The 12,188-nt window shown below is 44.2% G+C and overlaps 1 protein-coding gene across 5 annotated transcripts in view; it reads left to right on the top strand.

Annotated features, from left to right (window-relative positions):
- Positions 1-4,348, top strand: part of KCNG2 (potassium voltage-gated channel modifier subfamily G member 2) — a 168,952-nt gene extending 164,604 nt beyond the window's left edge. For all 5 annotated transcript variants that reach the window (XM_043999481.1, XM_043999612.1, XM_043999550.1 and 2 more), the window contains one exon: positions 3,524-4,348. In XM_043999481.1, coding sequence (XP_043855416.1) covers positions 3,524-4,348 — 825 coding nt within the window. The remainder of the gene's footprint in view (positions 1-3,523) is intronic.
- The last annotated feature ends 7,840 nt before the right edge of the window (positions 4,349-12,188 follow it).

The raw sequence follows: 12,188 nt of genomic DNA, 5'->3' as shown, positions 1-12,188 counted from the left end.
ATGGGACTAGAACCCAAGTTTACTGATTCCAAGGGGATCTATTTACTACACCATGTTTGGGGAAAGAGTAATATCAATTAATCAGTAAACAAATATCGATTTCTCACTATGCGCAAGGCACTGTGCTGGGACTAGGGATTTTTAAAAAATCAAAGGCAGGCCCTACCCTCATGACTTACATTTGATGGCATATGTATATACATTTATGTATACACTGATTGTATATGTTACATACATATATGTACACAAAATTATGCATGTATGCTTCTAAATGTGTGTTCAATGCACATGCAATATATGAATACATAATACATGCAATGTGCCTATTGATATGAAGTATATGGCACACATACACATAGCACACATGTGTATATACATGGGTACAAACATACACAGATAATATGTGTATACACAAAACAGATAGGAGTTGATATGGAGAGGGAGTCACTAGCAGCCAGGAGATCAGGAACAGCTTCGCAGAGAAAGCAGCACTTTTGCTGAGCCTTGAAGCAAATTCTGAGATGTAGGTGAGGAGGAAGAACATTCCAGGTATGAAGACATAAAATGGTGTGTTGTGTATAAAGAACAGTAAAGGCCAGTTGGGCTGGAACTTAGGGTGCTTGGATAGGAACAATGTGTGATAAGGATGGAAAGGTAGGTCAGACCAGGTTATAAAGGGCTTTAAATGCCAAGTGGAGGTGCTTGTATTTGATTCTAGAGGTAATGGAGTTAGTAGAATTTGTGGAGTAGAGCAGAGCTTCTTAAACTTTTTCCACTTGAAACCCCTTTTTGCCCAAGAAATGTTTACACGAGCCCAGGTATATAGGTATATAAAATAGGTACACATAACCTTTTACTGTTGCCAATTTTTTTCAACCCCCACATTCAGTTACACGACCCATAGTTAAAGAAGCTTTGGAGTAGAGGGACCTATAATTTAATATAACCACTTTGGTCATTGCATGGAGAATGGTTTGGAGTGAGGGGAGACTTGAGGTATAAATCTGAACCCAAATCCAAGTTTAATAAGTCACTCAAACTCTCCCAGCCTCAGTTTTCTCTGCTGTGAAAAGGGGATAATAATAGTTGTACTAGCCACCTTCCCAGGATTTTGTGAGGATCGAAGAAGACAATGTATGGGAAGCATGGTGTGTTGCCATAAACTCTGTGAGCATCAGCAGTCCTGCAAGGTACTAAGTGTGGTGATACAAATAGATTTGTTTCTCTGTTGTCAAACTCCAACAGGACTCTATGGTTAAGAGACTACACCTTTCTAGGATGTAATCTGAAGGAGGAGCCTAAAGGGGAGTTAGGAAAAAGGAAAGAAGATAAAGGCCTGGGTTCTTATTCCAAGTCTTTGTGACCCTGTCCAGACCTCAGTTTCCTCATCTGTAAAATAAGATGGTTGGACCAGATAATCTCCATGGTCCTCTGCAATTCTCATATTCAATTCCTTGATTAAGGCACTGAAGTGAGCTTAGTTTGTTTGCTTTTAAAGTATTGTTTATGGGGACTCTTGTCCCTACTGAAATCATCTTACAAAGGATCAGCATCTTGTGTCCATGAGCCCTGTAAAAATGTTCAGTCTGAAGGGGGAAGGCTGGTGAAATATGTTGGCCCTCCCAGCATCAACAAAGGGCTCTGCTGGCTGCGTTCCACAACAGGCGAGATAGTACTATGGCTAAATTTGATGTTTATTTAGCCAGGCCTACTGTGTGCTCTTAGCCCACTGGACAGCGACATTAAATCAAAGTTGGATTAGGTTATGAACAAGGTTAACAACCAATAACTTCTCTCAGATTGTTTCCTCTTTCATTTTTAGCAGATTCAATTTCTGGTCCATCTCACCATTTAGGCATCCCCCTCCTGGCCCCTCATTGGAGCACAGAGGTGGTTTTTCTGCCCGTCTCCAGTTATTTTCCATGGCCCTTTCTGAGGCCAAGTCGATAACCTGACCAACTCAGCCTAAACCCTTTTCTCTAGACCAAAGAAGAATGGAAGTGTGCTACCCACTGTGTCAGGGGCCATTTGTTGGCACAAACATAGCTTAAAGAAAAGAAAGTAGGTGTTTGCTCAGGGGGCACTGCTAGGTTGCTGCCAGGTTCCATTTTCCTCATGCAACTTGCATTTGAATCCTGAAGGAAGAGGTTCAAGTGTGAGCATTGACAGAAGAATGAGGGAGCTCCTGATCTACAAATAGGCAAATTCCTGCTATTACTTTTCGGAGTAAAACGTGTTGCTGGTGTGGTCAATAATGACTCATGAAAAGAAGGCAATGCCATTTGAAAAAATTCACACAGCAGTGTAAAATTTTGGTTCTTCTCCTTTGCCCACTAGTTGTTTAAATGTAAAAAAAAGAGAATTATAGCTCCTGTTTACACAACAGCAAACCAAGATTTGAGAAAAGAATAAATGAGAACAGAAGTTAGTCCTTGAACATGGCAACAGGCTCTGTCCAAAGAGAACATTGGGCTGCTTCTCAGAAGAGTGTCCTGCTTTGCTGCAGTGGGGAGGATTCCAAATAAAACTCTCCTGATGGGCCAAAATGAACTTGGAAAGGATATTACAGATAAGGTAGTGTACATAAAATATAACTTATCTCAGTGTGGCAAACTGACAGCCAAGCAGTACACACAGCATGACTAAGAGTCACCTTTCCAATCACACTTTGTATTTTAACCCAACTACAGAGAAAATTATAAAGCCCTTTATGTATGTATGGGCATTGCACAATGAGTACAAGCATCCAATAGCCTCTAGGTCCAGGGGAGAGAAATTTAGACTTCCCTCTGTTTCTCAAAGTACCTGATCTATCCCATCCTCCTCAGTTCAAGTTTGGTAGTTCACCAGCCCTGGATTCAGGAGGACCTGAGTTCAAATCCGGCCTCAGACACTTGACACTCATTAGCTGTGTGACCCTGGGCAAGTCACTTAATCCCCATTGCCCCACCAAACAACAACAACAACAACAACAAAAAACCCCACAAAAACAAAATCAAGTTTGGTAGTTGATTTTATTACCACCACGGGAAAGAGAAGGTGGAAGTCACACAAGGGAATACCAGAACTGTGATTTCATTGATACAGGGAACTCCTGATAAAGAAACTTCTACCAGTGCAGGCCAATACCTATTTGGCAATGTAGAGTCTGCAACACTGGGAGGTTAAGGGAAGACTCTAAGATCCCAGGCATCATGTGTCAGAAATAGGACTTGAACCCAGATCTCTCCGACTCTATACCATACTCACTCCTAAACACGGGTATTTTAATTAAAACAAGGGAACCACACATTCACAAAATAAATAAATGCAAGGCATTTTTCTATTCCCTTGTATTTGAATACCATTCAGGGTTGAAGGAGCTGGGGAGGTAAACATGTGAGTGGGAGAGGGGAGGGAGGTGTACACTGGTGAATGAATCTTCTCACACCCGGGCAAGAATGAACTCAGGGTTTGTCTCCCTGCTGCTTCCTGCTTTCTTTTTTCTTCTCCATGGCCAATTCTGTGTCCCTCTCCTCCCCAGGGTGAATGCTCCCCCAAATGCCACAACCTCTTTGTGCTGGAGACCGTCTGCGTGGCCTGGTTCTCCTTTGAGTTCCTCCTCCGCTCGATCCAGGCCGAGAGTAAGTGCGCCTTTCTCCGGACACCACTCAACATCATTGACATCTTGGCCATCCTGCCTTTCTACATCTCCCTTATTGTGGATCTGGCTTCCGCCCGAAATAGCAAGCCAGGCGGGGCTGGGAATAAATACCTGGAACGCGTGGGACTCGTGCTGCGTTTCCTTCGAGCTCTGCGCATCCTGTACGTCATGAGGCTGGCCCGCCACTCCCTGGGCCTCCAGACCCTGGGGCTGACTGTCCGCCGCTGCACCCGTGAATTTGGGCTCCTTCTCCTCTTCCTCTGTGTGGCCATGGCCCTCTTCTCCCCATTGGTTTACCTGGCAGAAAGTGAACTAGGAGCTGGGAAGGAGTTCACCAGCATCCCTACCAGCTACTGGTGGGCAGTCATCTCCATGACCACTGTGGGTTATGGAGACATGGTACCCCGGAGCATCCCCGGGCAGGTGGTGGCTCTGAGCAGTATCCTCAGTGGCATCCTATTGATGGCCTTTCCAGTTACTTCCATCTTCCATACCTTCTCTCGTTCCTACACAGAGCTAAAAGAACAGCAGCAGCGGGCTTCGAATCACGAGATGCACCTCTTGGAAGAGAGCACCAGGTCCCACACAGAAGACAGTTCTTCTCAGGCAATGGATAGCTCCTTCCTACCTGGGGGACCTGCAGCTGCCGCTGCCCTGGAGCAACAATGGGCACTGGCAAATCATGCCTCCAGGAGGAGCTGTTAATGGAAAGCCAGGGAGGGCATGGCCAAGCCAGCCCCCAAAACAATGGGAAAAGAGGAGCCATTTCTTCCTCAGTCGGCTGTGTGTAAATTAGCCTGTGGACAAGGGAGACAAGAGGGGGGAATACAGCTGGGGAAGCTCATTTTGGAAAACAAGGTCAATACTATCCAGCTCCACTGTACATAAGCTATTTAGTTAAGTCATCCTGAGATGAAATGTGGACTGGAGCCCCTTTGTGGATTTGGCCCCAAGGCCAAGAAAATGCAACCTAAGGCTAAGCCACCTAGACACCACCAGAAAAGGGGGGGGGGGGCGGGAGAGTCAGGCTTCAGAAACACAGTCACCTGCTGACAGGTGTGAGCCTGACTCTTGGTAGTTATGCATAAATTTAGTCAACATGCATATGGCTCCAATAAGCTCTGGTTGTAGTGGAACCCAGTATATCCAGGCAGACACCCAACCTCTCAGCAGCTGGCCTTCTTAATGAGGAGGTGGAATGTCAAAGACAGGCCTGGGCTTTGAGAGTAAAGTCTTTCTAAAAGCAGATCATTGCCCTTGTTTCTCTTCCTCCTTCCATTTGAAAAAGAAATTCTGTAACTCCCTAAAAATAAATTCCAAACACCTTAGGAAATTTTAGACTTTGGTTCAAAACAGTCTAGACTAGCTTGACTTTCAGGTGTAAGTACCTTTCTTCTTGCAGATACCTTGCTCTTGAGCCAAGATGGCCACCTCATTTTCTCCTTAGTCACTTAATTAGCACCTGCTCTTAGACAAGGGGGAAAATACCCAGCTCTCTCACCTCCCTCAAATGGTAATTAACTTACATATACCCAAGGTGTACTTAATTTCTCCCCTTCTCACAGGGAAAGCCCTTGACTCCAGGGAAGGGATCATTCAGCCCATGGTGTATGAGCAACAAAAGCCACAATCAATCTCGGCGTCTTTCCCTCTTAACATCACTGCCACACTACCCATTAGTGGAGATTAAAGTAACTCAGGACCCCTAAGGATTCCTTAGACAGATTTCACTTGGTCTATAACCTTGGGTGGAAAAAAAATTGCATCTTTATTTTCACTAACGTCTAACTGAAATTTAGCATTTCTTCCAATTGTGACTATAGGTGATGAATTCTGTGAGAGGGTCCAGAGGATTCACCACACTGCCAAAGGTATCCATAACACAAAAAAGGTTAAGAACCTGATTTAGATGACAGTGACATTATTGGCCCCCCTTTCATATGAGGAAACTTCTTTCTCCTCCATATCCCCCCCCCAAAAGTAGAATATGCCAAAACCTGCCACAGACAAACTGTGGGCAAAAAAGAGTAGTTTCTCAGGTGTCCTATTTACATTAATGTATTGGATCAAGACTGGCCTCTGACCCAGGGTCTGGGTGACCTTAGACAAGTCACTTATCTCTCAGGGGCCCAGGAAATCTCTAAATTGAAGAGGACTTATAGATGGAATTTCCTGACCAAGAATGCCCTACATCAAAGACATCACAGATTGGAAACCACCATCACCCACTACCACCCTAATGGTAGGCATGACATTGTGTGCACAAACCATCACTTCAGTCTCTACAAATCCTCCTTCTACTTTGAATTCCTCTCTACCATCCCCTACACTGCTAAATCTATGGCTGCCAGGAGCAGCATTATCCCATAAGCATGAAACTTTTTGTATTTTATGGAAATAGAGAGAAATGGGAATTTCCAAGTCCTGCTGCTTTTAAATTTTTAATTGAGAACAAGTAAACAATAAAAGCCTGATGTCAGGCTATTCAACCATCAGCCCTTGTTACTGGGAACTGGAAGAATAAAGTTTCCTGAGCTCTGGCAGGAGAGACTGACTTATATGCAGAAGCAAGGGCCATTGTCCAAACCTATATTACAGTTCCAGGGCAGAATGTGGGTCCTGCTGTCCTTCCCACTGGGGAAGCCTAGTTTTAAGACTATAAGCATAGATAATGGGCAAGCAAGGAGGAGGGTGGCTGATTGGGGGGAGGGGGGGGGCCTGTTCAGAAACCTTGCTGCTACTGTTTAATAAAAATGCCAAACTTCTTCTACACAGAACAGCGTCTGACTGAGTCTTTCCAGGGACAATGGCAAGAGTGGGAGGGGATCAGACTTGTGCTATTTAACCCCAGAAGGCTAAACTGGGACGTGGTTAGAGATGCTCTTTAGGAAGATAATTTTTTTGTGTGTGGGGGGGCGATGGGGGTTGTGACTTGCCCGAGGTCACACAGCTAGTGAGTGCCAAGTGTCTAAGGCTGGATTTGAACTCAGGTCTTCCTGAATTCAAGGCCAGTGCTTTATCCACTGCACCACCTAGCTGCCCCCAGGAAGATAAGTTTGGCAGCTGAGTGGAGGATGGATTGGAATGAGGAGAGACTTAAGTATGCAAGACCTACCTGAAGGGTATTGTAATAGTCCAACTAATGCTGGCCTGCTGCACCAGGGTGGCAGCTATGTGGGAACAACGGGGTGATTTGGGAGAGGTTTTGTGAAGGCAGAAACAACAGAGTTTGACAATGAACTGGATATGTGAGTAAGAGTGAAGAGCTGAGGCTGATGTTGAGGTTTTAAGCTTAGGTGTCCAAGAGGATAGAAATACCTTTGATACTGATAGGGAAATTAAGAGAGAATTAGGGGGAAAGACAATGGGTTGTTTTGGATATATTGAGTTTGAGATATCTACAAGGACATCCAGTTCAAGATGACCATTAGGCATTTGGAAATGTGAGTCTAGAGGTCAGGGCTGGATAAGTAGATCTGAGAATCATCTGTCTAAAGAGAAATGATAATTAGTATTCTCATCTTTGAGGTAGCAAAGATGAGCCTCTGACGTGCCCAAAGATGTGCAGCTTCTCCAAATGAAAATATCCTTTTCTGAAATGGCCATGAATACATCAGGATCCAAACTCCATCAGGCTGCTCCCTCATGATGTTCTTGCCAGTCATTTAAAAAAAATACAAAATCTGTCTGATTTCCCAGAAGCCCTGAAACTCCAAACAAGGGAGTAGGGTGAGGGAAGAAAGAGGTCAAGAGGAGAGAGAACACTTGAGACCTGCCACCACACAGAGAAGAGTGCTTAGGCTTGGCTCCAAGTGACACAAGAGTAAAAAACAGCAGCTCCATGCAACCTTCTTCCAGAATTAAAAATCTTTTGAATGAGTCTATTATTCGAATGAGAAGCAGGGTCATTTTTTTATTGTCCACCCCAAAGTTGGTGCTTATTTTGTTTGATACCCCTAGCTTCTTTCTTTCTCGATTTTTTCAACTTCTGACCTTCCCAGGAACTCCCATAACTACACCTCACATCTCATGTGATGTCACCTTCATTTCACAGCTACCAACAACCCTTCCCAGGTGGAAGAGAATTTCAAGATCTAGAGAAAATGTCAAAATAACATGTTTTCTTACAAGTTAAAAGGAAAAACACACTAGTGCTATTTTCCCACATTGAAGGTAAACAATGGGGCTGGTGAGGGAAAGGGAAGGGACAGCTTGGGAAAAGAGAGTTCCAAGCCTTGGCACACCATGGAAAAAATGGATGCCCTGCAATCATTTAGAAGCAAGTGAACCAGCTGAATGTTCCTCCAGTGCCTTTCATCATAAGCCCATAAGGCACAGCCACAGGGTGTTACATAAGCAGCAGTCATATACCCTTGTGGAGTTACCCAGATTGGCCCCATTACAAGCGTACACCATGAACAGCTCTGTCAGGGACTCAAGAACAATTAAGTACATCTCTCTAACTTTTACATTAGAAGACATGAAGGAAGACATCTACTGTTACCAAATGTGGCATCAAGTCAAGCCTCGTAGGCTCAAAGGCAGGCACCCTCAGGCCCTTTTTCTCCCTCTTCTTTTTCAGCTGAGATATTGCCCGAGAGATTTGAATGTCTTGCAAAAAGCCCTGGCCTCCCTCAACAAGGAAGTCTGTCCTATACATTTGGAAGTCAGCTTGTCATTCCAGAAACAGAAATGAGTCAGGGGAAAATGAGAGGAGGGAAATCAGATAAGGAGGAAATTTCAGTTCTTAAGACTGGAAGCTGCCCAGGCCAGATAAGGTTGTTTTGTGCACTACCCGTTACAGGATTCCTTTAAATGACTTTCTACAGTCACAGAGTTCTGCATCTAGAAGCCCCTCCCTCAGGTTATGGTGGTAAGTGCAGAAGGGAATTTATTTCTAAAATCTGAAAAGTGGTGTGGAAGATGCCAAAGGTGTGAAACAGCAAAAACAAACCTGAGAGGAAGGAGAAGGGACATGGGAAGTTTGGACTGCCACAAGCCCAGTCCCCTTATTTTACTTTGATGCTGCTCCTCTGAGGCTACAATGGAGGTAGCTGGAGGTTGCAGGGATTGGATGTGAATTTTTTGAGGGGAACTGGTGAGGGAGGATCCTGAGATGTTAGAGAGGATTGCTAATGTTTGGACTGCATCTTAGTACAGTGGAAAGAACAAAAGATTTGGAGTCAGAGAACTGCAGCTCAAACTGTTCTGCTATATTCTTACTTGAGGAAAATCACTTCATTTCTCTCATCCTCAGCTTGGTCACCTGCAGAATAAGGGAGGTGGCCTAGACAGTGCTCTCTCCAAAATTACCTATGGTCTCTCGATCACCAAATCTAAAGGCTTTTTTCTCAGTTCTCATCCTTCTGAAGCTCTCTACAGCCTTTGACATTGTCAGTCATTCTCCTACATATTCTCCTTTCCAGGTTTGTGTGACACTGCTTTCCTGGTGTCCCCCAACCTGTCTAACTAAAGTTTCCTTCACTGGATCTTCTAAATTAGGCCCACTAGCTATGGGCATTCCAAGGCTCTGCCCTGGTGCCTATTCTCTTCTCCTTCTATACTATTTCACTCATCAGTTCCTTTGGATTTAATAAATATTTCTACATAAATGGGGGGCAGCTAAGTGGCACAGTAGATAAAGCACTGGCCCTGGAATCAGGAGGACCTGAGTTCAAATTTGGCCTCAGACACAACACTAGCTGTGTGACCCTGGGCAAGTCACTTAACCCTCATTGCCCCAGCCCCACCCCAAACAAATATCTCTACGTAAATGATTCTCAGATCTGCTTAATCCAGCCCTCACCTCTCTCTTGACCTGGATTCTACCTTTACATCTCTCATGCTCTCAGTGACTTTGTCACTACCCTGGCACAGGCTTCATGGCCTGGACTATTGCAATAGTCTTGTTTGATCTTCCTGCTTCTTGTTTCTCTCTACTCTAGTCCACCTTCCATTCAGCTGTCAAATTTACCTTTTCATAGCATGGACATACCCATGTCTCCTCTATTCAATAAACTCCAGTGGCAAATGATGGATGGATGAATAAACAAACTCCAGTGGCTCTAGGATAACATATAAAATCCTCTGTTCAGCTCTTAAAGCCCTTCATAACCTGATTCCTTTCTATCCTTCCAGTCTCCTTACTCTTCACCCCCCTCCACATATTCCTGGATCCAGTGGCACTGGTTTCCTTCCTGTTTCTCCCACCTGACACTCCATTTCCTGACTGGGCATTTTCACTGGCTGTCCCTCATGCTTAGAATTCTCCCTCTCCTCACCTCTGTCTCCTGACTTCCTTCAAGTTCCAGTTAAAATCCCACCTTCTATGTGAGAAGCCTTTCTTGATCTTTCTTAATACCAGTGCCTTCCCTCAGTCATTATTTCCTTTTATCCTTTTTTTAATAGCCTGTTTATGCATAGTTGTTTGCTTGTTGTCACCTCCATTAGACTCTGGGTTACTTAAGAGCAGAGACTATTTTATTAGGTTTTGTTGGTGTTTTTGGCTTTATTTTTCCCCTCTCCAGGGTTTAGCACAGTGGTGGGCACAAAACAGGCTCTTAATAAATGCTTGTTGACTTTACAGTCCCTTTTAGCCTTAAAACCTATGTTCTTCATCTTTTCTCTCTCCATCTTCAAATACTTGGGAAATCTAATAAGAATCTAGCTATGAAAGTACTTTCTCTTCTTAATCTGATTCAGTCCTCACCAGAGCAAAAAAAAAAAAAAGCTGATGTTAGCAGAACCCAGGTGGCACTGTGCCAATTCTATTCAGTCACAGATCTGACAGTTTGAGGGGAAAGTGGACTACACACTTGCCACCCTCTGCCTCAGATACAGGCACTTAAAAAAATACCAGTAAAATCTTACACAATAAAGCTGGCTGGACTCCTGACATTTTCACCCTCTCAAATCCAAAGGAGAGGATTCTTCTAGGAATACACCAATAACTAATGATGAAGGGGCATGGGGAATCCTTCCTGAAATAAGTGAGGATTTAAAGTGTGACTCAAGAAACCTGTCAGAAGAAATTCTCTTCCTTTTACGTTGAAAGATTTGTTTTCAAATCCACATTCTTTGCCCTTTCCTTTTTTTTTAATGTAAACTTTCCTTTCCAAAATAGGATATGAACAAGAACCACTGTACTGTTTGCCCATGGGCAACTTCACTTCGCCTCAGTGGGCCTCGGTATTCTCATTTGTACAGTGAGGCTGGATTCAATAGATGGGGGTTCCTGAAGACTCTTCCAGCTGTGTCTGAATCAGAATTTGAGAATTGGAAAGGATCTTACTGACCATCTAGTCCAACCCACTATAACATATCTGACAAGCAGTCATCCAGCTGCTGCTTGAAGACCTCCAAAGAGAGAGAATACACCACGCCTAGAGGTAAGTCATTTCCACTTTGGGACTGGTCCAAGTTTTAGGAAATTTTCCCTGGCATCAAGACTAAATTCCCCTCTTTCCAACTTTCACTCATTGCTCCTGGTTCTGCTCTAGGAGGCCAGAGATCTAATAGCTACTCCAGATGATGGTCATCCTCTCTCTCATCCCCTATAACCAATTAGTAATCAAGTCTTGTAGTTTCTACCTTTGTAACATCTCTTGAACATGCTCCTCTGTCTCTGATACTGCACCCTGGTGCAGATTCTTCATCACCTCACATGTGAACTACTATAAGAGGCTTCTGGCTGGACATCCTTCTCCCCTACTTCAGTCTATTATCTACTCAGCTATCAAATTAATCTTCTTAAAACACAGGGCTAATCATATCGTCCCTTTCTTCAGTAAACTCCAGTGGCTTCTTATTGCCTTCAGGATCCTGTTTGGCTTTTAATGTCCTCATAATCTGTACTCCCACCCACTACTTTCCAGTCTTTTTATGCCTTATCCTTCTCCCTTCTCTGCTGACCAAGGTCAGCAGATACTGGTCTTCTTGCAGTTACTCATTTCTTGACTGGGCATTTTCACCAGCACTCTCCCATACATGGAATGGTCTCCCTCTTGAATGCCATCTTCTGGGTTCCTTGGCTTCAAGTCCTAGCTAGGAATCCCACCTTCTCCAGGAAGCCTTTTCCTATCCCCCTTAATGTTAGTGCCCCCATTCTCTTCGGACACCCCCATCCTCCCAGTCACCCAGACTTGCAACCTAGGTGTCCCTGAATTCACACTCACCTCTTCATTAAATACCCTGTAAATGCTTCCTTCTCTCCTCCACTTTGGCCACTACCATGTTGTATGCCTTCTTCATCTCACATCTGGAGCAGGACAATAGCTTTGCTGGCTGCTCCACCTCCATCATCTGTCTCTACTCCAGTTCACTCCCACTCAGCTGTAAAAGTGTTCTTCCTAAAGCATGGGCCCCTACCCAAGAATTTGCAATGGTTCCTTATCACCTCTAAGAACAAATAGAAAATGCTCTTTGGCATCCCAAGTCCTTCACAACCCGGCCCCCTCTTCCCTTTCTAGTTTTCTTAGATGTTATGCCCTCCATCATACTGTGGGATCCAATGACACTGACCTCCTTACTGATCCTTGAACAAATA

Source organism: Dromiciops gliroides, chromosome 1 (genome assembly GCF_019393635.1).
Source record: "Dromiciops gliroides isolate mDroGli1 chromosome 1, mDroGli1.pri, whole genome shotgun sequence".
Lineage (NCBI taxonomy): Eukaryota > Metazoa > Chordata > Mammalia > Microbiotheria > Microbiotheriidae > Dromiciops > Dromiciops gliroides.
This window is presented reverse-complemented; position numbering and strand designations above follow the sequence as displayed.